General features: G+C 39.5%; 1 protein-coding gene across 1 annotated transcript in view; it reads right to left on the bottom strand.

Moving 5' to 3' along the window:
- Nucleotides 1-26689, bottom strand: part of LOC102280321 (ATP-binding cassette sub-family C member 4) — a 219622-nt gene that overhangs the window by 92689 nt on the left and 100244 nt on the right. Inside the window, 3 exon segments of the mRNA XM_070366731.1 lie at nt 2436-2599; nt 4822-4911; nt 26236-26460. Of these exon segments, the coding sequence (XP_070222832.1) occupies nt 2436-2599; nt 4822-4911; nt 26236-26460 (479 nt within the window).

Here is a 26689-nt window from a genome sequence, read left to right as displayed (position 1 = left end):
CTCTGTCGTCCCCTTCTCCTCCTACCCCCAATCCCTCCCAGCATCAGAGTCTTTTCCAATGAGTCAACTCTTCACATGAGGTGGCCAAAGTATTGAAGTTTCAGCTTTAGCATTATTCCTTCCAAAGAAATCCCAGGGCTGATCTCCTTCAGAATGGACTGGTTGGATCTCCTTGCAGGCCAAAGGACTCTCAAGAGTTTTCTGCAACACCACAGTTCAAAAGCATCAATTCTTCAGCGCTCAGCCTTCTTCACAATCCAACTCTCACATCCATACATGACCACAGGAAAAACTACAGCCTTGAATAGATGGACCTTTTTTGGCAAAGTAATATCTCTGCTTTTTAATATGTTATCTAGGTTGGTCATAACTTTTCTTCCAAGGAGTAAGTGTCTTTTAATTTCATGGCTAAAGTCACCATCTGTAGTGATTTTGGAGCCCAGGAAAATAAAGTCTGACACTGTTTCCACTGTTTCCCCATCTATTTCCCATGAAGTGATGAGACCGGATGCCATGATCTTCATTTTCTGAATGTTTAGCTTTAAGACAACTTTTACACTCTCCACTTTCACTTTCATCAAGAGGCTTTTTTAGTTTCTCTTCATTTTCTGCCATAAGGGTGGTGTCATCTGCATATCTGAGGTGATTGATATTTCTCCCAGCAATCTTGATTCCAGCTTGTGCTTCTTCCAGTCCAGCGTTTCTCATGATGTACTCTGCATAGAAGTTAAATAAGCAGGGTGACAATATACAGCCTTGACGTACTCCTTTTCCTATTTGGAACCAGTCTGTTGTTCCATGTCCAGTTCTAACTGCTGCTTCCTGACCTGCCTACAGATTTCTCAAGAGGCAGGTCAGGTGGTCTGGTATTCCCATCTCTTTCACAATTTTCCACAGTTTATTGTGATCCACACAGTCAAAGGCTTTGGCATAGTCAATAAAGCAGAAATAGATGTGTTTCTGGAACTCTCTTGCTTTTTCCATGATCCAGAGGATGTTGGCAATTTGATCTCTGGTTCCTCTGCCTTTTCTAAAACTAGCTTAAACATCAGGAAGTTCACGGTTCACATATTGCTGAATCCTGGCTTGGAGAATTTTGAGCATTACTTTACTAGCATGTGAGATGAGTGCAATTGTGCGGTAGTTTGAGCATTCTTTGGCATTGCCTTTCTTTGGGATTGGAATGAAAACTGAACTTTTCCAGTCCTGTGGCTATTGCTGAGTTTTCCAAATTTTCTGGCATATTGAGTGCAGCACTTTCACAGCATCATCTTCCAGGATTTGAAATAGCTCAACTGGAATTCCATCACCTCCACTAGCTTTGTTCGTAGTGATGCTTTCTAAGGCCCATTTGACTTTACATTCCAGGATGTCTGGCTCTAGGTCAGTGATCACACCATCATGATTATCTGGGTTGTGAAGATCTTTTTTGTACAGTTCTTCTGTATATTCTTGCCACCTCTTCTTAATATCTTCTGCTTCTGTTAAGTGATTACCATTTCTGTCCTTTATTGAGCCCATCTTTGCATGAAATGTTCCCTTGGTATCTCTAATTTTCTTGAAGAGATCTCTAGTCTCTCCCATTCTGTTGTTTTCCTCTATTTCTTTGCATTGATCGCTGAGGAAGGCTTTTTTATCTCTCCTTGCTATTTTTTTGGAACTCTGCATTCAGATGCTTATATCTTTCCTTTTCTCCTTTGTTTTTCGCTTCTCTTCTTTTCACAGCTATTTGTAAGGCCTCCTCAGACAGCCATTTTGCTTTTTTGCATTTCTTTTCCATGGAGATGGTCTTGATCCCTGTCTTGTGTACAATGTCATGAACCTCATTCCATAGGTCATCAGGTACTCTAGCTATCAGATCTAGGCCCTTAAATCTATTTCTCACTTCCACTGTATAATCATAAGGGATTTGATTCAGGTCATACATGGATGGTCTAGTGGGTTTCCCTACTTTCTTCATTTTAAGTCTGAATTTGGTAATAAGGAGTTCATGATCACCAGATGGTCAACACCAAAGTCAGATTGATTACATTCTTTGCAGCCAAAGATGGAGAAGCTGTATACAGTCAACAAAAACAAGACCAGAAGCTGACTGTGGCTCAGATCATGAACTCCTTATTACCAAAACATTATTGCTATTTAATAATGTTTTTAAAACTTGGACATAGGCAAATTCTGCTTAAGGACACTCTCTTAAGGTACAGTGACTGAAAAGCTAGCCATGAGAAAAGAGTAAATCCTGTCACCTTGGACCTTTCACAACCAGCCTTCAGGTTAAGGCTGGAGCCTCCACTGGAGAAGCCTGAAAGGCCTACAACACGTGCAAAGACGAGACCAGAGAAGGCATTCATTTTGTTTTTGAACAAAAGCATCAGACAGTTGATGAATGTTACCAATTACATATCAACAGGATCTTAAACCTGTGTTTCTCTTACCGGAGAGATGAAAACAACATCCCGAAGCTGCTTTGCAAAAGCATAAGAATAATAAGAACCGCCATCCCAGCAAGACACGATATTCCGATTTCCATCCATAGCAGGGCGGTCACTGCGATAGCCTGCAGTGGCCCCACCCACAGATAGTGCAAGAACATCGTTACCTTAAAAGAAAAAGACAAAGCTTTCTTAAGACTGTATACAATAAAACCAGTAAGGGCACAATTTAGAAACAATCTCCCATCAAAGAACAAACAAGAATCTGAACAGAAATGATCTCAGTGGGTTTCAAACCTGTTGAAGCAGAAATACAGATGTCCACCCCAGACGACATTGCTCTGGGGCAGCACAGAATCAGCCTCAGGGACATGCCAGGAGAATGAGTCCAGCAGCATTGGAATGATAAGGTTTCTTTTGTCCACCCCACAGATGGGCTCAGGGTGTCCCCAAATTCCCTCTGCCTCAGCATTCACCCACCATCTCCCCTGGGGCTTTCTAGCACCCAAAGAAAGCCTATATTATGGTACCTACTACACTCAACAGTAATTAATTGTGTATTTACCTCCCTGGCAGGCTGCAGCTTCCGCAGGGCAGAAATTAAACCTTATCCATCCCTCACACTGGGTAGGAGCCTTACTTCATGTTTGATGAATGGATAATTCAAGTGGTCTAGTACAATACAGATCTGACCAATAGGCTCAACACCCTGGATAATGTAATCCATTCACAAATAAGTACAAATGTGACCTAATTAACCTTAAAAGCTTCTGCACATCAAAGGAAACTATTAGCAAGGTGAAAAGACAGCCTTCAGAATGGGAGAAAATAATAGCAAATGAAGCAACTGACAAACAACTAATCTCAAAAATATACAAGCAACTCCTACAGCTCAACCCCAGAAAAATAAATGACCCAGTTAAAAAATGGGCCAAAGAACTAAATAGACATTTCTCCAAAGAAGACATACAGATGGCTAACAAACACATAAAAAGATGCTCAACATCACTCATTATCAGAGAAATGCAAATCAAAACCACTTTGAGGTACCATTTCACACCAGTCAGAATGGCTGCGATCCAAAAAGTCTACAAATAATAAATGCTGGAGAGGGTGTGGAGAAAGGGAACCCTCCTACACTGTTGGTGGGAATGCAAACTAGTACAGCCACTATGGAGAACAGTGTGGAGATTCCTTAAAAACTGGAAATAGAACTGCCTTATGATCCAGCAATCCCACTGCTGGGCATACACACTGAGGAAACCAGAAGGGAAAGAGACACGTGTACCCCAATGTTCATCGCAGCACTGTTTATAATAGCCAGGACATGGAAGCAACCTAGATGCCCATCAGCAGATGAATGGATAAGAAAGCTGTGGTACATATACATAATGGAGTATTACTCAGCCATTAAAAAAGAATACATTTGAATCAGTTCTAATGAGGTGGATGAAACTGGAGCCTATTATACACAGTGTGAAGTAAGCCAGAAGGAAAAACACCAATACAGTATACTAACGATATATATGGAATTTAGAAAGATGGTAACAATAACCCTGTGTGCGAGACAGCAAAAGAAACACTGATGTATAGAACAGTCTTATGGACTCTGTAGGAGAGGGAGAGGTGGGAAGATTTGGGAGAATGGCATTGAAACATGTAAAATATCATGTATGAAATGAGATGCCAGTCCAGGTTCGATGCGATACTGGATGCTTGGGGCTAGTGCACTGGGGGCGACCCAGAGGATGGTATGGGGGGAGGAGGGAGGAGGGTTCAGGATGGGGAACACATGTATACCTGTGGTGGATTCATTTTGATATTTGGCAAAACTAATACAATTATGTAAAGTTTAAAAATTAAATAAAATTTAAAAAAAAAGAAAGAAAAAAAGAGCATGGGGGGACAGCAAAAAGGAAATTTTATCTGGCTAGGGACCACCCACTTGGCATTATTTCTTGAATGCTTCCTATATAAGTCTTTCTGCTCCCTGTTCAGTTCAACAGGCACTGAACAGGGCACAGGGGAAATAACAATCCTGCCTACCAGGCTTTCATCATCCAGAGGAAGAGGCAGTCAGCCCAGCAACACCCACACCATGTGCCAAGAAGGGCCACGCCCAGAGGACACTTATGGTCACTAATCAAGCTGAGCAAGAACACTGCAGCCTGTCTATTATTGGAAAAACAAAACTCTTATCCACAGGAAAACATACATTATTACATCTAAGTTGCACACAGAAAAAATAAGCATTGAATTAAAAAGAACCCTCGTCTTAGGCTCTCAACAGAATCCTGGCTGACACCAAACTCTGGCACCTGGCATCCTAGTAAGCTGAACCTAGTTAGAAGGACGGGACAGGGAAGAGGATCCCTTAGAGGCAGCTTACCTGATCAAACTTGTTTACATTATTGGAAAGCAGGTTGACTATCTGGCCTGTGCTGGTCTTCCCCATGGCCGAGCTACTCAGGCGAAGGGTCTGAAATAAGAGGGGGAGACAAAGAATTGGATTGGTGATACCAAATCACTCTTAGAACATAACAAAATAGAGCATGTTTTCATGGGGTCTTGCGTGGTGTCAGGCAGAACAGGATGATCCCTGAGAGCAGGGCTCCAGGGACTCTCCTTCATCCTTCATCTCCTCAATGTGGCAGCAGCCCCGCCCACAAGGACAGAAAAGGGAGGAGCAGGAGGTAGAAGCAAAATCTGCGCCCCTGTGAACCTGGACCTGCCTGAAGGATAAAGGGTGTAGATTTAGACTTAGGAACCAACTAAAGTAAATTTGAGCCAATTCAGATGAGAGTGGGTAGGTCATCTAAAGAAAGGAAATTAGGAGACTTGGACTGTATATCTGGAATTGATCAGTAATTCATGCATGACATCATTTACACACTTAGGTCTCAGTTTCTTCATTCTGAAATGAATGAGTATAATGTTCAAAACGCTATTTCTGTGAGGAACCTGTGTTCTTAATGCCAGTCTACTGACTTTCCAAAATATAGCCTGTGTTGCACAATCCTTTTGTTTGGTAAAATGTTCTGAAAAAATGCCCTAGAGAGCTGAGAGACCTGAACAGATACCATGAGCTATTTCAACGGATTACCAACTGTAAGCACAGATCCAAACAAAATGTCATGTTTCATAATAACTTTTCACTTACTGATCATGTTAAACAGAAAAATCAAAGATCAAGTGGGAATGTAAAATGATATAGCCACAATAGAAGAGAGTATGTAAGTTCCTCAAAATATTAAAGTTAGCATGTAGTACAGCAATTCCACTCCTGGGAATGTACTCAAAATAAATGGAAAGTATGGGCTTAAATACATATTTGTACACTCATGTTCACAGCAGCAACATTCATAGTAGTCATAAGATGGATACAACCCAAATGTCCACTGACAGATGAATGAATACATAAAATATCGCATATATCTATATCTATATATATAGTGGAATATTATTCGGCCTTTAAAAGAAATTAAATTATGACATCTGCTGCAACATGGATGAACTTCAAAGACATTGTGCTATGTGATATAAGCCAAACACAAAATGAGAAACACTGTGTGATTCCACTTACACAAGGCACATAGAATAGTCAGATTCATAGAAAGTGAAAGTGAAGTCGCTCAGTCGTGTCTGACTCTTTGCGACTCCATGGACTGTAGCCTACCAAGCTACTCTATCCATGGGATTTTCCAGGCAATAGTACTGGAGTGGATTGCCATTTCCTTCTCCAGAGGACCTTCCTGAGATTCATAGAGAGAAGTAGTAAAATATTGATGGCTAAGGGGTGCAAGGGCTGGGGAGTTAGTATTTAATGGGTATAGAGGTTCAGTTTGGGAAGATAACCAAGGTCTGGAGACAAATAATGGTGATGGTTGCACAATACCATGACTGCTTAATGTCACTAAGTATTGTATTTAAAAACAGGTAAAATGGTAAATTTTATGTTGTGTGTATTTTACCACAACTTTTAAAAAACCAATGATCAAAAGCTGAAAGTAATTTTACCAAAGTTGTGGAAGAGCTAAATAAATGACAATTCATTTTATATATGATACATCCCACCAGATCACTCAAAATTGCAAACTGTGACTATGAGCTTAGCAGTCATTCCACTTCTAACACTCGACCTGATTTCTCCCCAGGACCAGGGATCAGGAGATGAAGCCTAAGCATGAGCCACAGATGTTCATAGTGGCCTTTCAGAGCTGCTTGGCAGCACCAGCATTTGCCCTAAGGAATCAGCTCACCTGTAACCTGCAAAGAAGTGTCATAGTCCTTCACCTCAGCAGGATACTTGAGACAAGGCTGTGCAAGAGCAAACTGGTCTTTCCCACATTTCTGAAATTTCAGATTACAGTCTATGGTTTAAACTCAACAATACTTGAATTTGTAAAGGGACAATTCTTAGCTTAATCAAACTGAAAAATTAATGGCTTTGGGAGATGTTTATATTCATCTAAGCAAACATGCCAGGTCAAATCAGGTTTCCCAAGGGTGATGTTCCAAGGGTTTGGTGGGAAGAGAAAAAAAAAATAATAATAACACAGGTATACAATGGTTCATTTGTGCAGCAAAGAGTGATCTTTGTTTGACTGAACCATCACCTCAAGTCCAACTTAAGGTTTTCAAAATATAGTTCTGGTGAAATTTCCTATGTGTTTATGGGACCTAAGAATGATCTGAAAGAAGATACGCATTTATTTGTGCAAAAATCTGAGTATTCATCTCCAAAATGGTAGAAGATGCAACATAATAACAAAGATGACAAAGAAGATTCTGACTAGAGTGTGTGGGCATGATTGCCATTTCCACATCACTCAGGAGAAAACTGGGTCATGTCCTGTAGCCAAACACAGACAGTGAGATGACATGGCCTAAGATTCACATAGCCCTGAGATTAAGAAGACTTTGCTAGGGAAAGATGAGGAGAAGACTTCTCCCATTTTTCCTAGAAAAGTGTCCCAAGAAACAGAAGCTCTAGATAAGTGGCAAATTGGGAAAAGAAGCAATACTTTCCATTTAAAGTGTTTGGTTTTACCTTTCAATGAGGATTTCATTATTTTAATAATAAAAATTGTATATGTATAAGGTTACAACATGATGTGTTGATGTAAAGATTCATTGGTAAATGACTACTGTAAAACCACTTAACATATCCATGATCTCACACAGTTATCCTATTTTTTTATTTTTATTTTATTTTGGGGTATAGCTGAATGGTTTTATGAAGACCTACAAGACCTTCTAGAACTAACATCAAAAAAAAAAAAAAAAAAGATGTCCTTTTCATCATAGGGGACTGGAATGTAAAAAAAGGAAGTCAAGAGATACCTGTAGTAACAGGCAAGTTTGGCCTTGGAGTACAAAATAAAGCAGGGGAAAGGCTAACAGAGTTTTGCCAAGAGAATGAAATGGTCATAGCAAACACCTTCTTCCAACAACACAAGAGACCACTATGCACATGGATATCCCCAGATGGTCAATGCCAAAATCAGATTAGTTATATTCCTTGCAGCTGAAGATGGAGAAGCTCTATACAGTCAGCAAAAACAAAACTAGGAAACTCTATACAATCAGCAAAAAACAAGGCTGAGATTATGAACTCCTTATTGCAAAATTTGGACTTAACTTGAAGAAAGTAGGGAAAACCACTAGACTATTCAAGTATGACCTACATCAAATTCCTCACAATTATACACTGGAAGTAACAGATTCAAGGGATTAGATCTGATGGACAGAGTGCTTGAAGAACTATGGATTCAGGTTTATAACACTGTACAGGAAGTGGTGATCAAAACCATCCTCAAGAAAAAGAAATTTTAAAAACCCAAAATGGTTGTCTGAGGAGGCCTTAAAAATAGCTGAGAAAAGAAGAGAAGTGAAAGGCAAAGAAGAAAAGGCAAGATATATACATCTGAGTGCAGAGTTCCAAAGAATAGCAAGGAAAGATTAAGAAACACATCCTCAGAGATCAATGCAAAGAAAAGGAGGAAAGCAATAGAATGGGAAAGATTAGAAATCTTTTCAAGAAAATTAGAGCTACCAGGGGAACATTTCAGGCAAAGATGGGCACAATAAAGGACAGAAATGGTATGGACCTGACAGAAGCTGAAGATATTAAGAAGAGATAGCAAGAATACACAGAAGAACTATTAAAAAAAAAAATCTTAATGGCCCAGATAACTACAATAATGTGATCACTCACCTAGAGCCAGACATCCTGCACTGCAAAAATCAAATGGGCCATAGGAAACATCACAATGAACAAAGCTAGTGGAGGTGATGGAATTCCAGCTGAGATAGTTCAAATGCTAAAAGATGATGCTGTTGAAGTGTTGCACTCAATATGCCAGCAAATTATTGGAAAACTCAGCAATGGCCACAGGACTCAAAAAGGTCAGTTTTCATTCCAATCCCAAAGAAAGGCAACACCAAAGGATGCTCAAACTTCTGCACAATTGTTCTCATTTCACACAGTAGCAAACTAATGCTCAAAACTCTCCAAGCTAGTCTTCAGGAGTATGTGAACCAAGAACTTCCAGATGTCTAAGCATGATTTGGAAAAGACAGAGGAACCACAGATCAAATTGCCAACATCCATTGGATATAAAAAAAAAAAAAAAAAAGAAAAAGGAATTCCAGAAAAGCTTCTGTTTCACTGACTACCTGAAGTCTTTGACTGTGTGGATCACAACAAACTGTGGAAAATTCTTAAAGAGATGGGAATACCAGATCACCTTACCTGCCTCCTGAGAAACCTGTATGCAGGTCAAGAAGCAACAGTTAGAACCGGACATGGAACAACGGACTGGGTCAAAATCAGGAAAGGAGTACGTCAAGGCTATACATTGTCACCTTGCTTATTTAACTTATATGTAGAGCACATCATGTGAAATTACAGGTTACATGAAGAAGAAGCTGGAATAAAGATTGCTGGCAAAAATATCAATAACCTCAGATATGCAGATGACACCACCATTATGGCAGAAAGCAAAGAGGAACTAAAGAGCCTCTTGATGAAGGTGAAAGAGGAGAGTGAAAAAGCTGCCTTAAAATTCAACAAACAAAGATCATGGCATCTGGTCCCATCACTTCATGTAAAATAGATGGGGAAACAATGGAAAGAGTGACAGACTTTATTTTCTTGGGCTCCAAAATCACTGCAGATGGTGACTGCAGCCATGAAATTAAAAGACACCAGCTTCTTGGAAGAAAAGCTATGCCAAACCTAGACAGCATATTAGAAAGCAAAGACATTGCTTTGTCAACAAAGGTCTGTACATCAAAACTATGTTTTGTTTTGTTTTGTTTTGTTTTTCCAGTAGTCACGTATGGATGTGAGAATTGGACCATAAAGAAAACTGAGCACCGAAGAATTGATGCTTTTGAACTGCGGTGTTGGAGAAGACCCTTGAGAGTTCCTTGGACAGCAAGGAGATCCAACCAGTCAATCCTAAAGGAAATCAGTCCTGAATATTCATTGGAAGGATTGATGCTGAAGCTGAAACTCCAATACTTTGACCACCTGATGCAAAGAACTGACTCATTGGAAAAGACCCTGATGCTGGGAAAGATTGAACACAGGAGGAGAAGGGGACTACAGAGGATGAGATGGTTGACTGGCATCACTGACTTAATGGACATGAGTTTGAGCAAGCTGTGGGTATTGGTGATGGATGGGGAAGCCTGGTGTGCTGCAGTCCATGGGGAGTCAGACACAACTGAGTGACTGAACTGAACTGATGAAGGAAATTGAAGATAACACAACCAGATGAAAAGACAGACCATGTTCTTGGACTGAAAGTATCAATTTTGTCACAATGACTATACTACTCAGGGTAATCTACAAATTCAATGCAATGCCTATCAAATTATCAATGACATTTTTCACAGAAATAGAACAAAATTTTTTTATGTTTGTGTGGAAAATCAAAAGACCCCAAATAGCCAAAGTTTTCTTGCAAGAAAAAAAACTGAGCTGGAGGAATCCAGCTCCCTGACTTCAGATTATACTATAAAGCTACAGCCATCAAAACAATATGGTACTGACACAAAAACATAAATTTAGGTCAATATAACAGGATAGAAAACCAAGAAATAAACCCATGTACCTACATTCAATTAATCTATGACAAAGGGGGCAGGACTACGCAATGGAGAAAAGACAGTCTCTTCAATAAATGGTGCTGGGAAAACTAGACAACTACACCTGAAAGAATGAAATTAGGACATCCTTTAACACCTCACACAAAAATAAACCCAAACTCTTAGTGGGAAACTTAGCCAAAATGCTCTTTGACATAAATCACACCAATACTGTTTGTGATCCATCTCCTAGAGTAATGGAAATAAAAATAAACAGGACCCAGTTAAACTCAAAAGCTTTTGTACACCAAAGGAAACCATAAGCAAAACTAAAGGAAAACCCACAGAATGGAAAAAAAATGCAAATGTTGCAACTGGAAAGGGATTAATCTACAAAGTGTACAAACAGCTCATGAAGCTCAATATCAAAAAACCAAACAACTCAATCACATAATGGGCAGAAGACATATACAGATATTTCTTCAAAGAAGACATACAGATGGCCACGTGGCACATGAAAAAATGCTTTACATCGCTAATTATTTGAGAAGTGCAAATCAAAATTGTAATGAGATATCACCTCACACTAGTCAGAATGATTATCATTAAAAAGTCTACAAACAATAAATATTGGAGAGGGTGTGGATAGAAGCGAACTCCTCTAAACTTTGATGGGAATGTAAATTGGTACAACCATTATGGGGAACAGTATGGAGGTTACTTAAAAAGCTAAAAATGGAGATACCATATGATCCAGCAATTCCACTGCCAGGCATATATCTGGAGAAGAATATGATTTGAAAGGATACATGCACTCCAGTGTTCATTGCAGCACTGTTTACAATAGCCAAGACATGGATGCAACATAAATATCCATCAATAGATGAGTGGATAAAGAGCATGTGGTACATACATACAATGGAATATCACTGAAATAATGCCATTTGCAGCAATATAAATAAACCTGGAGATTATCAGACAGAGATAGACAAATATCATATATTACATATGCTGAAAACAAAATAACAATGGTACAAATGAGCTTCTTTACAAAACAGAGACTCACAGATTTAGAAAACAAACTTATGGTTACCAAAGTGGAAAGGTGGGTAGGAAGGATAAATTGGAAGTTTGGGATTGACATACATAGACTAATACATTTAAAATAGATTACCAAAAAGAACTTATTGTGTAGCACAGGGAACTGCTCAATATTCTGTAATAATCTAAATGGGAAAAGATTGTGAAAATGAATAGTTACCTGTATACGTATAACTGAATCATTTTGCTGTACACTGGAAACTAACACAATATTGTTAATAAACTATTTGTTGTTGTTAAGTTGCCCAGTCATGTCCAACTCTTTGTGACAACATGGATTGCAGAACACCAGGCTTCCCTGTTCTTCACTATCTCTCAGAACTTGCTCAAGTTCAGTTCAGTTCAGTTGCTCAGTCGGATCCGACTCTTTGCAACCCCATGGACTGCAGCACACCAAGGCTTCTCTGTCCATCACCAACTCCCAGAGCTTCTAACTCATGTCCATCAAGTCAGTGATGCCATCCAACCATCTCATCCTCTGTAGTCCCCTTCTCCTTCTGCCTTTTCCAGCATCAGGGTCTTTTCTAGTGAGTCAGTTCTTCACATCAGGTGGCCAAAGTATTGGAGTTTTAGCTTCAGCATCAATCCTTCCAATGAATATTCAGGACCGATTTTCTTTATGATTGACTGGTTTGATCTCCTTGTAGTCCAAGGGACTCAAGAGTCTTCTCCAACACCACAGTTCAAAAGCATCAATTCTTCGGCAATCAGCTTTCTTTATGGTCCAACTCTCATATCCATACATGACTATTGGAAAAACCATAGCTTTGACTAAACAGACCTTTGTAGGCAAAGTAATGTATCTGCTGTCTAATATGCTGTATAGGTTGGTCATAGCTTTTCTTCCAAGGAGAAAGTGTCTTTTAATTTCATGCCAGCAGTCACCATTTTCATCAGTGTCTTGTAGTTTTACGAGTACAGAACTTATGCCTCCTTAAGTAAGTTTATTCCTAGGTATTTAATCCTTTTTTGCTGCAATGGTAAATGGGGTTGTTTCCTTAATTTCACTGATTATCTTTCATTGTTCATACATAGAAGTGCAACTGATTTCTGCATATTAATTTGTATCTTGTAGTTTTACCAAGTTCCACGATGAGCTCTTAGTTTCCTGGTGGCATCTTCAGGATTTTTTTATGTACAGTATCATGTCAACAGCGAACACTGACAGTATTACTTATCCTTTTCCAATCTGCATTCCTTTTATTTCTTTCTCTACTCTGATTTCTGTGGCTAGGACTTCCAAAATTATGTTGAACAAAAGTGGCAAGAGTGAGCATCTTTGTCTTGTCCCTGATTTTAGAGGAAATATTTTCAGCTCTTCACCATTGGGTATGATGTTATTTGCAGGTTTATCATAAGTGGTCTTTCTATGTTTAGGTATATTCCCTCTATGCCCACTTTCTGGAGAGTTTTATCATAAACGGGTGCTGAATTTTATCAAAAGTTTTTCTGCATCTATTGAGATGATCATATGATTTTTATTCTTCAATTTGTTGATGTGGTATATAACAATGATTGATTCACAGATGTTGAAAAATCCTTGAGAAGTTTATCCTCTGAGATAAATTCTACTTGACCATGGTGTATGATCCTTTTCATGTATTATTGGATTCAGTTTGCTAATATTTTGGTGATGATTTTTGCATCTAGATTAGTTAGTGATACTAATATTCTTTTTTATTATATCTTTATTTGATTTTGGTATCATGGTAATGGTGGCCTCATAGAATGATGTTAGCAATATTCCTTCTGCTACAATTTTTTTGGAATAGTTTCAGAAGGATAGGTGTTAACTCTTCTCTAACTGTTTGATAGAATTCATCTGTGAAGCCATCTAATCCTGAATTTTTGTTTGTTGGGAATTTTAAAATCACAATTACAATGTCAGTACTTGAAGCTAGCCTGTTTATAGTTTCTATTTCTTCTTGGTTCAATCTTTGAAGCTTGCACCTTTCTAAGAATTTGTCCATTTCTTCTAGTTTATCTATCTTATTATCATATAATTGTTTGTAGTAATCTTTTATGATCTTTTGTATATTTGTGATGTCTATTGTAACTCTTTTTCTTTGAGTCCTAATTTTATGAACTTGAGTCCTCTTTTTTTCCTGATGAGTCCGGGTAAAGGTCTATCAATTTTGTCTATCTTTTCAAAGAACAAGCTTTAAGTTTCATTGATCTTTTCTATTGCTTTCTTCATCTCTATTTCATTTAGTTCTGCTCTGATCTTTATGGTTCCTTTCCTTCTACTAACTCTGTGTTTTGTTTGTTCTTCTTTCTCTAGTTGTGTGAGGTATAAGATTGTTTATACATTGTTTGAGATTTTTATTGTTTCCTGAGGTAAGATTGCATTGCTATAATTTCCCTCTTAAAAACTGCTTTTGCTGTGTCCCATAGGTTTTGAATCATCATGCTTTTGTTCATTTGTCTTGAGGTATTTTTATTTATATATTTATTTATATATGTATGTATGTATGTATTTTGGCTGTGCTGGGTCTTCACCGCTTTTGCACAGGCTTTCTCTAGTTGCGGCAAGCTGGAGATACTCTTCATTGCAGTGTGTGGGCGGCTCACTGTAAGAGCTTCTCTTGTGAAGCGCAAGCTCTAGTCCTGCAAGCTTCAGTAGTTGCAGGATGTGGGTTAAGCAGTTGCAGCATACGAGTTCTAGGACACATGGGCTTCAGTAGTTGTTGTGCATAGGCTCAGTTGTTGTGGCTTGCAGGCCCCTAGAGCCTATGGGCTCAGTATTTGCAGCTCACAGGCTCTAGAGCATGGGTTTAATAGTTGTTGCCCATGTGCTTACCTGCTCTGTGAGTTTTGGACTCTTTCTGGCTGCTGCTGCTGCTGCTGCTAAGTAGCTTCAGTCGTGCCCAACTCTGTGCAACCCCATAGATGGCAGCCCACCGGTCTCCCCCGTCCCTGGGATTCTCCAGGCAAGAACACTGGAGTGGGTTGACATTTCTTTCCTACTCTAATGCAGGAAAGGGAAAAGGGAAAGTGAAGTCGCTCAGTCATGTCCAACTCTTAGCGACCCCATGGACTGCAGACTAGGGATCAAACCTGAGTCCTCTGCATTGGTAGGTGGATTCTTATCCACTGCACCACCAGGGAAGTCCATCTAGATATTTTTTATTTCCACGTTGATTTCTTCAATGATCCTTTGGTTGTTTGATACCACATTGTTAGGCCTCCATGTGTTAGTGTTTTATATCTTTGTTATCTTGTACTTGATTTCTCATATCATAGTGTTGTGGTCAGAATAGATGTTTGATTTTAGTTATCTTAAGTTTACTAGAGATTTCTTTGTAGTCTAGTATGTAATCAATCCTGGAGAATGTTCCATGTGCACTAAAGAAGAATGTGCATTCTGCTGCTTTTGGATAGAATGTTCTATAAATACCAATTAAGTCCATCAAATACAAAAGTCTGTGAAAAGAAGAGAAGCAAAAAGCAAAGAAGAAAAGGAAAGATATAAGCATCTGAATGCAGGGTTCCAAAGACTAGCAAGAAGAGATAAGAAAGTCTTCCTCAGTGATCAATGCAAAGAAATAAAGGAAAACAAGAGAATAGGAAAGACTAGAGATCTCTTGAAGAAAATTAGAGATACCAAGGGAACATTTCATGCAAAGATGGGCTCAATAAAGGACAGAAATGGTATGGAACCAACAGAAGCAGAAGATATTAAGAAGAGGTGGCAAGAATACACAGAAGAACTGTACAAAAAAGATCTTCATGACCCAGATAATGCTGATGGTGTGATCACTCATCTAGAGCCAGACATCCTGGAATGTGAAGTCAAGTGCGCCTTAGAAAGCATCACTATGAACAAAGCTAGTGAAGGTGATGGAATTTCAGTTGAGCTATTACAAATCCTGAAAGATGATGCTGTGAAAGTGTTGCACTCAATATGCCAAAAAATTTGGAAAACCCAGCAGTGGCCACAGGACTGGAAAAGGTCAGTTTTCAATCCAATCCCAAAGAAAGGCAATGCCAAAGAATGCTCAAACTACTGCACAATTGCACTCATCTCACATGCTAGTAAAGTAATGCTCAAAATTCTCCAAGCCAGGCTTCAGCAATATGTGAACTGTGAACTTCCTGATGTTCAAGCTGGTTTTAGAAAAGGCAGAAGAACCAGAGATAAAATTGCAAACATCCGTTGGATCATCAAAAAAGCAAGAGAGTTCCAGAAAAACATCTATTTCTGCTTTATCGACTATGCCAAAGCCTTTGACTGTGTGGATGACAATAAACTGTGGAAAATTCTGAAAGAGATGGGAATACCAGACCACCTGACATGCCTCTTGAGAAATCTGTATGCAGGTGAGGAAGCAACAGTTTGAACTGGACATGGAACAACAGACTGGTACAAAATATGTAAAGGAGTACATCAAGGCTGTATATTGTCACCCTGCTTATTTAACTTATATGCAGAGTACATCATGAGAAACCCTGGGCTGGAAGAAGCACAAGCTGGAATCAAGATTGCCAGGAGAAATATCAATCACCTCAGATATGCAGATGACACCACCCTTATGGCAGAAAGTGAAGAGGCACTAAAAAGCCTCTTGATGAAAGTGAAAGTGGAGAGTGAAAAAGTTGGCTTAAAGCTCAACATTTAGAAAACGAAGATCATGGCATCCAGTCCCATCACTTCATAAGAAATAGATGGGGAAACAGTGGAAACAGTATCAGACTTTATTTTTTTGGGCTCCAAAATCACTGCAGATGGTGACTGCAGCCATGAAATTAAAAGATGCTTACTGCTTGGAAGGAAAGTTATGACCAACCTAGATAGCATATTCAAAAGCAGAGACATTACTTTGCCAACAAAGGTCCGTCTAGTCAAGGCTACAGTTTGTCCTGTGGTCATGTATGGATGTGAGGTGGACTGTGAAGAAGGCTGAGAGCTGAAGAATTGATGCTTTTGAACTGTGGTGTTGGAGAAGACTCTTGAGAGTCCTTTGGACTGCAAGGACATCCAACCAGTCCATTCTGAAGGAGATTAGCCCTGGGATTTCTTTAGAAGGAATGATGCTAAAGCTGAAACTCCAGTACTTTGGCCACCTCATGCGAAGAGTTGACTCATTGGAAAAGACTCTGGTGCTGGGAGGGATTGGAGGCAGGAGGAGAAGGGGATGACAGAGGATGAGATGGCTGGATGGCATCACTGACTCGATGGATGTGAGTCTGAGTGAACTCCGGGAGTTGGTGATGGACAGGGAGGCCTGCTGCGATTCATGGTGTCGCAGAGTCAGACACAACTAAACTGAACTGAACTGAACTGAATCTAATGTGTCATTTAAGGCCTGTATTACCTTATTGATTTTCTGTCAAATGTTCTGCCTATTGATAAAAATAGGCTATTAAAGTCACCCATTATTATTTCACTACTGTCTATGTCTCCTTTTATAACTATCAGTATTTACCTTATATATTGAGGTGTTCCTATGTTGGGTGTATGTATATTTACAGTTGTTATATTTTCTACTTGGATTAATCCCTTGATCATTGTGTAGTGTCCTTCTTTATCTCTTGTAATAGTCTTTACTTTAAAGTCTATTTTGTCTGATATGAGTATTGTTATTCCAGCTTTCTTTTGATTTCCATTGGCATGAAATACCTTTTCCCAGAACTTCACTTTCACCCTGTATGTGTTCCTAAATCTGAAGTGGGTTTCTTGTAGACAGCATATATACAGGTCTTGTTTTTGTATCTATTTAGTCAGTCTACATATTTTGGTTGGAGCATTTAATCTCTTTAAGCTTAAGGTAACTATCAATGTGTATATCCCATGGTTTCATGGGAATTATATGGGGAAACAGTGGCAGAGTTTATTATTCAGGGCTCCAAAATCACTGCAGATGGTGACTGCAACCATGAAATTAAAAGATGCTTACTCCCTGGAAGGAAAGTTATGACCATCCTAGATAGCATATTGAAAAGCAGAGACATTACTTTGCCAACAGAGGTCCATCTAGTCAAGGCTACGGTTTTTCCAGTGGTCATGTATGGATGTGAGAGTTGGACTGTGAAAAAGGCTGAGTGCCGAAGAATTGATGTTTTTGAACTGTGGTGTTGGAGAAGACTCTTGAGAGTCCCTTGGACTGCAAGGAGATCTAACCAGTCCATTCTAAAGGAGATCGGTCCTGGGTGTTCTTTGGAAGGATTGATGCTAAAGCTGAAAGTCCAATACTTTTGCCACCTCATGCGAAGAATTGAGTCATTGGAAAAGACTCTGGTGCTGGGAGGGATTGGGGGCAGGAGGAGAAGGGGATGACAGAGGATGATATGGCTGGATGGCATCACCAACTCAATGGACACGAGCTTGGGTGAACTCCGGGAGTTGGTGATGGACAGGGAGGCCTGGCATGCTGCAATTCATGGGGTCACAAAGAGTCGGACACGACTGAGTGACTGAACTGAACTGAAGTGAACTGATGTCCTTATTGCCATTTTATTAATTGCTTTTGATTAGTTTCATAGTTTTTGTTTTTTTGTTTTCTTCCTGGTAAGAGGGATGGGTTCCAGCTCACTGGTGAGTGGAGCTCTGTCGGGTCTCTCTGACGGACAGGACCATGTCAAGTGATATATTTGGAGGCAACTTTATGCTCAGGAAGTCTTTAAGCTGCCTGTCTGTTGATGAGTGAGGTTGTATTCCTGCCCTGTTGGTAATTTAGCCTGAGGCATCCAGTACTTGCAGGGAGCTACCTCTTGGTAAGAAAATGGTGACCTCCAGGAGGGCTCACGCCAATGAGTACTCACCAGAACTACTGGCTCCAGTGTCTTTTTCTTGGCAATAAGCCATAGCCACCTCTGCCTCTGTAGGAGACCCTTCAATACCAGCAGGCATTTCTGACCAAGACTTTTCAGAGCTTACTACTTTTCCCTAGGTCTTGATGTGCATGGGATCTTGTGTGTTCCCTCCAAGAGTAGAGTTTCCATTTCCCCCAATCCTGTGGAATTCCTGTGATCAAACCCCACTGGTCTTCAAAGACAGATACTCTGGGGGCTCCTCCTCCCATTGCCAAACCCCCAGACTGGGGAGCCTAACATGAGGTGCAGAACTTTTACTCCTGTAGGAGATCTTCCATGCTTTAATTATTTTTCAGTTTGTAGGCTGCATACCCACTGAATATGGAATTTTATTTTATTGTGATTGTACACCTCCTACTGTCTCTTTGTGGTCTCTTCTTTGTCTTTGGATGTAGAGCATATTTTTGATGGGTTCCAACATTTTTTTTTTTTTTGATGACTGTACAGCAGTTAGTTGTGATTTTGGTGTTTTCGTAAGAAGAGGTCATAGTTCCTATTTTGTCTGTGTGATTGAGAACACTATATATATACTCTCTAAGAAAATTTCAAGTATAAAAATTGGTCAAATGAGACTTTTCTTCTTAAAGCAAATAGTCTAATGCAAAGAGATACCCAGAATCAAGTTCATAAAGAGTTCTTCAGCGCTTGACACTGATATATGGGTAGTACATCATTTGTAAAGACACCTGAAATCCTGACTCATTTTACATTGAGTCAGACCAGGGTAAAATTCATGATATGAAGAACTCTTCCTTTACCTGATTACTTCTCTAATTATTTCCACTGGAGAAGGGAATGGAAAACCACTTCAGTATTTTTGCCTTGAGAACCCCATGAACAATATGTAAAGGCAAAAAGATAGGACACTGAAAGATGAACTCCCCAGGTCGGTAGGTGCCCAATATGCTACTGGAGATCAGTGGAGAAATAACTCCAGAAAGAATGAAGAGATGGAGCCAAAGCAAAAACAACACCTAGTTGTGGATGTGACTGGTGACAAAAGAAAAGTCTGAAGCTGTAAAGAGCAATATTGCATACGAACCTGGAATGTTAGGTCCATGAATCAAGGCAAATTGGAAGTTGTCAAACAGTAGATGGCAAGAGTGAACATCGATATTTTAGGAACTAAAATGGACCAGAATGGGTGAATTTAACTCAGATGACTCTATCTACTACTATGGGCAAGAATCCCCTTAGAAGAAATGAAATAGCCACCATAGTCAACAAAAGAGTCCTAAATGCAGTACTTGAATGCAATCTCAAAAATGACAGAATGATCTCTGTTCATTTCCAAGGCAAATCATTCAATATCACAGTAATTCAAGTCTATGCCCCAACCAGTAATGCTGAAGAAATTGAAGTTGAGTGGTTCTATGAAGACCTACAAGACATTCTAGAACTAACACCCAATAAAGTAGGAACTTGAGAAATACCTGGAGCAACAGGCAAATTTGGCCTTGGAGTACAGAATAAAGCAGGGCAAAGGCTAATAGAGTTTTGTGAAGAGAACACACTGGTCATAGCAAATATTCTATTCCAATAACAAAACAGAAGACTCTATACATGGACATCACCAGATGGTCAATACTAAAATCAGATTGATTATATTCTTTGCAGCCAAAGATGGAGAAGCTCTGTACAGTCAGCAAAAACAAGACCAGGAGCTGACTGTGGTTCAGATCATGAACTCCTTATTGCCAACTTCAGATTTAAATTGAAGGAAGTAGGGAAAACCACTAGACCATTCAGGTATGACCTGAATCGAATCCCTTATGATTATACAGTGGAAGTGACAAATAGTTTAAAGGGATTATATCTAATAGACAGAGTGCCTAAAAAACTATGAATGGAGGTTCATGACCTTGTCCAGGAGGCGGTGATCAAGACCACCCCCTAGAAAAAGAAATGCAAAAAGGCAAAATGGTTGTCTGAGGAGGCCTTAAAAATAGCTGTGAAAAGAAGAGAAGTGAAAGGAAAAGGAAAAAAGGAAAGATAAATCCATTTGAATGCAGAGTTCCAAAGAATAGCAAGGAGAGATAAGAAAGCCTTCCTCGGTGATCAATGCAAGGAAATAGAGCAAAACAATAGAATGGGAAAGATTAGAGATTTTTTCAAGAAAATTAGAGATACATTAGAGGGAACATTTCATGCAAAGATGGACACAATAAAGGACAGAAACAATATGGACCTAACAGAAGCAGAAGATATTAGGAAGAGGTGACAAGAATACACAGAAGAACTATACAAAAAAGATCTTCAAGATAATCACACTGGTGTGCTCACTCACCTAGAGCCAGACATCCTGGAATGCAAAGTCAAGTAGGTCTTAGGATATATCACAACGAATAAAGCTAGTGCAGGTGATGGAATCCCAGATAAGTTATTTCAAATCCTAAAAGATGATACAGTTAAAGTGCTACACTCAATATGCCAGCAAATTTGGAACTCAGCAGTGACCACAGGACTGAAAAGGTCAGTTTTCATTCCAATCCCAAAGAAAGGCAATGCCAAAGAATGCTCAAACTATTGAAAAATTTCATTCATCTCACACGCTAGCAAAGTAATGCTCAAAATTCTCCAAGTCAGGCTTCAATAGTATGTAAACCATGAACTTCCAGATGTTCAAGGTGGATTTAGAAAAGGCAGAGGAACCAGAGATCAAATTGTCAAAATCCGCTGGATCATCAAAAATGCAAGAGAGTTTTCAAAAAACATCTACTTCGGCTTTATAGACTATGGCATAGCTTTTGACTGTGTGGATCACAACACACTGTGGAAAATTCTTAAAGATATGGGAATACCAGACCACCTGACCTGCCTTCTGAGAAATCTGTATGAGGATCAAGAAGCAATAGTTAGAACTGGGCATGGAACAACAGACTGGTTCCAAATCAGGAAAGGAGTACATCAAGGCTGCATATTGTCACCTTGCTAATTTAACTTATATGCAGAGTATATCATGAGAAATTCTGGACTGGATGAAGCACAAGCTGGAATCAAGATTGCTGGGAGAAATATCAATAACCCCTGACATGCAGATGACACCACCCTTATGGCAGAAAGTGAAGAGGAACTAAAAAGCCTCTTGATGAAAGTGAAAGAGGAGAGTGAAATGTTTAAAACTTAAACATTTTAAAACTCAGCATTCAGAAAACTAAGATCATGGCATCTGCTCCTATCACTTCATGCATGGCAAGTAGATGGGGAAACAATAGAAACAGTGAGAGACTTGGGGTAGGGGGCTCCAAAATTACTGCAGATGGTAACTGTAGCCACAAAATTAAAAGACACTTCCTCCTTGGAAAAAAGTTATGACCAACCTAGACAGCATATTAAAAACAGAGACATTACTTTGCCAACAAAGGTCTATCTCATCAAAGCTATGGTTTTTCTAGTAGTCATGTATGAATGTGAGAGCTGGACTATAAAGAAAGCTGAGCACCGAAGAAATAATTTTGAACTGTGGTGTTGGAGAAGACCCTTAAGAGTCCCTTGGACTGCAAAGATATCCAACCAGTCCATCCTAAAGGACTGAATATTCATTGGAAGGACTGATGTTGAAGCTGAAACTCCAATAATTCGGCCACCTGATGCTAAGAGCTGACTCACTGGAAAAGACCCTGATGCTGGGAAAGACTGATGGTGGGAAGAGAAGGGGACAACAGAGGATGAGATGGCTGAATGACATCATCGACTCAATGGACATGACTTTGAGTAAACTCTGGGACGTGGTGATGGACAGGGAGGCCTGGCATGCTGCTGTACGTGGGGTCGCAAAATTTGGACATGACTGAGTGACTGAACTGAACTGAAGGCCAGGGGTAAATTAGTATTTAGAATAATTTCATGGCATTTATCAATACGAAAATCATGGTACACATCAAGTCAAGTCTCATTAAAAGTGATTTAATGCATACTAAATAATAAATGAAATAGTGTATTGAAAATAACTTGAAAAGCAATAAATTCTCTCCAGAATTAATAAAACACTGTAAAGTTTTGAGTTTTATTCAAATACTATATAATTTTCTTTAATACATTGAAATAACTATATCTATAGAATATAGTGAGTTAGTTTGTATTTGACATGAATTTCATTTATATATTTCTTTGTTGCTAAGTCACTTCAGTCATGTGCGACCCCATAGACAGCAGCCCACCAGGCTCCCCCGTCCCTGAGATTCTCCAGGCAAGAATAGTAGAGTGGGTTGACATTTCCTTCTCCAGTGCATGAAAGTGGAAAGTAAAGTGAAGTCGCTTAGTCATGTCCGACTCTTAGCGACCCCATGGACTGCAGCCTACCAAGCTCCTCCGTCCATGAGATTTTCCAGGCAAGAGTACTGGAGTGGGTTGCTATTACCTTCCAATTACATTGAATATAACTAGATTGGCCTTTTTTTTTTTTTTTGTAATACAGAATTCTATTACTTTCTATTGATCAATCATGATACAATGGTATTAAGTGAATAATAGTTACATAATCAAAATAGTAAAAGTATTTATCAGTTTTCACAGTCAGTGAAGTGAAGCGAAGTGAAAGTCACTCAGTTGTGTCCAATTCTTTGCAATCCCAGGGACTATAGCCTGCCAGGCTCCTCTGTCCTTGGGATTCTCCAGTCAAGAATACTGGAGTAGGTTGCCATGCTCTTCTCCAGGGGATCTTCCTAACCCAGAGATCGAAACCAGGTCTCTCGCATTGCAGGAGGTTTCTTTACTGTCTGAGCCACTAGCGAAGTCCTTCACAATCAATGCTGCTGCTGCTGCCGCTGCTAAGTCACTTCAGTCATGTGACCCCATAGACAACAGCCCACCAGGCTCCTCTGTCCCTGGGATTCTCTAGGCAGGAATACCGGAGTGGATTGCTATTTCCTTCTCCAATGCATGCATGCATGCTAAATCGCTTCAGTCATGTCCAACCCTGTGTGACCCTATGGACAGCAGCCCACCAGGCTCCTCCATGCATAGGATTCTCTAGGCAAGAATACTAGAGTGGGTTGCTACTTCCTTCTCCATCACAATCATTAGCCAAACAAAAAATAAAAGATAATTACAAGTCATAATGGAAACATGATTAACCTACCAATATAAAATAATTACCCACAATTTGGTGGGTTAAGTAGAGTGGCATGGTAAGAAGAAGTGCATAAATGCACATGTTCTCATCTACTCAATCAGTCTATGTCTTTAGGTTGGTGCCCTTACTCATTTTACAGTTAAGGTAAGTGTCAATATGTATGAGCCTATTACCATTTTCTTAATTGTTTTGAGTTTACTTTTTTGGTAGATTTTTTCCTTCCCTTGTTTCTTGCCTAAAGAAGTTCTTTTAGTATTTGTTGTAAAACTAGTTTGGTGGTGCTGAGTCTCTTTAACTTCTGCTTGTCTGGAAAGCTTTTGTTTTCTCCATCAAATCTAAAAGAGAGTCTTGCTGGGTAGAGTACTCTTGGTGGTAGATTCTTCCTTTTCATCACTTTAAATATATCATGTCATTCCCTTTTGGCTTGTAGGGTTTCTGTTGAGAAATCAGCTGATATCCTTATGGGAGTTCCCTTGTACATTATTTGTTATTGTTTTTTTTTTTTTTTTTCCTCTCGTTGTTTTTTATATTTTATCTCTGTCTTTAATTTTTGTCATTTTGATTACTATGTGTCTCCGTGTGTTCCTCCTTGGGTTTATACTGCCTGGGAGTCTCTGCATTTCCTGAACTTGGTTGGTCTATTTACTTTCCCATGTTTGGGAAGTTTTCAGATATTATTTCTTCAAATGTTTTCTCATGTCCTTTCTCTCTCTCTCTTCTTCTGGTAGCCCTACACTGCAAATGTTGGCATGTTTAATGTTGTCCCAGAGGTGTCTTTGGCTGTCTTCTTTTTTTCTATATTCTATTCTATTCTATGGCAGTGATTTCCACCATTCTGTCCTCCAGGTCACTTATTCATTCTTCTGCTTCAGTTATTCTACTATTGATTCCTTCTAGTGTATTGTTCATCTCTGTATGTTCTTTAGTTCTTCTAGGTCTTTGGTAAACATTTCTTGCATCTTCTCAATCTTTGCCTCCATTCTTTTTCTGAGATCCTGGATCATCTTCACTATGTGAATTCTTTTTCTGGAAGGCTGCCTATCTCCAGTGATTTGGTTGTTTTTCTGGGGTTTTATCTTGTCCCTTCATCTGGAACAAAACCCTCAGTTTTTTCATCCTGGTTAACTTTCTGTGATGTGGTTTTGGTTCTAGCCACTATGGATTTGTGGTTCTTCTTGCTTCTTCCATCTACCTTCTGATGGATGAGGCTAAAGCCTTGTATAAGCTTCCTGATGGGAGGGACAGTGGTGGGAAAAACTGGCTCTTTCTCTGATGGGTAGGGTCATGCTCAGTAAAATTTTATTCCAATTATCTGCCAATGGGTGGGGTTGCACTCCCTCCCTGTTAGTTGTTTGGCCTGAGGAGACCCAGCCCTTGGATCTACAGGCTCTATGGTAGGACTAATAGCAACCTCCAAGAGAACTTATGCCAAGGGACCCCTCCCAGGACTGCTGCTGCCAGTACCCCCGCTCCCATCGTGAGCCACTACCAACCCACACCTCCACAGGAGACCTTCTAACACTAGCAGATTTGTTTGATTCAGTCTCCTTTGGGGTCACTGCTCCTTTCCTCAGGATCTTGACATGTACAAGATTTTGTGTGTGCCCTCCAAGAGCGGAGTCTGTTTCCTCCGGTCCTGTAGAAGTCCTATAATCAAATTCCATTAGCCTTCAAAATCAGATTCCTTAGAGATTCCCAATCCCTTTGCTAGATCCGAGGCTGGGAAGCCTGACATGAGGTTCAAATCCTTCACAACAGTGGGAAAACTTCTTTGGTATTATTGTTCTCCAGATTGTGGGTCGCCCACCCGGAAAGTCTGAGATTTGATTTTTATCACATTTGCAGTCCCCTTACCATCTCATTGATGCTTCTTCTTTGTCTTTGGACGTGGTGGGGTATCTTTTTATGGTAGGTTCCAGTGTCTTCTGTCAATGGTTGCTTAACAGCTAGCTACGATTTTGGTATTCTCACAGGAGGAGATAAGCACATGTCCTACTCCACCATCTGGTACCAGAAGTCTCAGATGGGTCTTTTAAAATTATAATCATTTCCTTTCTCAAAGATATTCTTTGTTTCTAGATTTAATTTTATAGATATAATCATTGAAGTTCACTTTTTTTAAATATAAGCTTGATATAAATGAAGTGTTTAATGAACAACAACACAATTTCCATAAACACCACTAGGAGATTTAGGCATGAAAGCACTGAAAATTAATTTGATACTTTTGATACTTTTTAATCAGATTTAATTACAAATTTAGTGGATGTTACATAGCAGTATATGGTGAAAAATTAACAAAGACAGCCCTGACCTGACTTCAATAGAAAACTTTTTTTATTTATTGGTAAAGTTTGCTTACAGCAACAAAATTGACTTGATGCAAATAGCAAGCTTCTCCAGTAAGGTATAAATGATTCCAGTTACAAAATTTATAATTTACAGATTTGTTGTTTTGTCATTCAGTAATTTCTGACTCTTTGTGACTCCATGGAGTCCACCAGGCTCCTCTGTCCATGGGGATTCTACAGGCAAAAATACTGGAGTGGGTTGCCATTTCCTCCTGCAGGGGATCTTTCCCACCCAGGGATCGAACCTGCATCTCTTGCATTGAGGCAGATTCTCTATCATCTGAGCAACCAGGGAAGCCCCAAACTTTCCCCAAATGTTTCTGGTGCTTCAGGGAAGGTACACACTGTGGTACCGAGTGACACTTACCTTGTGGTAGATCATATGGCACACAGCTACTCTCAGCCTCATCCCCACACGGTGAATGTGAAAGAAGTACAAGTGGTGCAGAATGGCCCACATGAGCACGCAGGCGCTCAGTCCTGCCACGTAGCCATAGGCTTCATGCAAAGTGGCAGAACCAGCAAGATGGTAGTTTTCAACATAACTAACAATCTTCCCCAAAAGTATGGGTTGAACTACTCTGGTGCCTTCCTAAAAGAAAAAAAGCTTAATTAGAAATGTACACTGTACCACCTTTTCTAAACACAAGCTTCATTTTTATTACTATCATCATGTTAAAAAGGTATTTTGAAAAAATGCTACATTCATGGCTACTATAAAAGAAGATATGCAGATCGACTATCTTCTATAAGACAAGAGACAGTAGTTTTAACCTTAAAGTAAATTTTACATTCAAAGCCAATAAAACCTTAATACATTG

The sequence above is a fragment of the Bos mutus genome, unplaced genomic scaffold (genome assembly GCF_027580195.1).
Source record: "Bos mutus isolate GX-2022 unplaced genomic scaffold, NWIPB_WYAK_1.1 CTG197, whole genome shotgun sequence".
In the NCBI taxonomy this organism is placed as follows: Eukaryota; Metazoa; Chordata; class Mammalia; order Artiodactyla; family Bovidae; genus Bos; species Bos mutus.
This window is presented reverse-complemented; position numbering and strand designations above follow the sequence as displayed.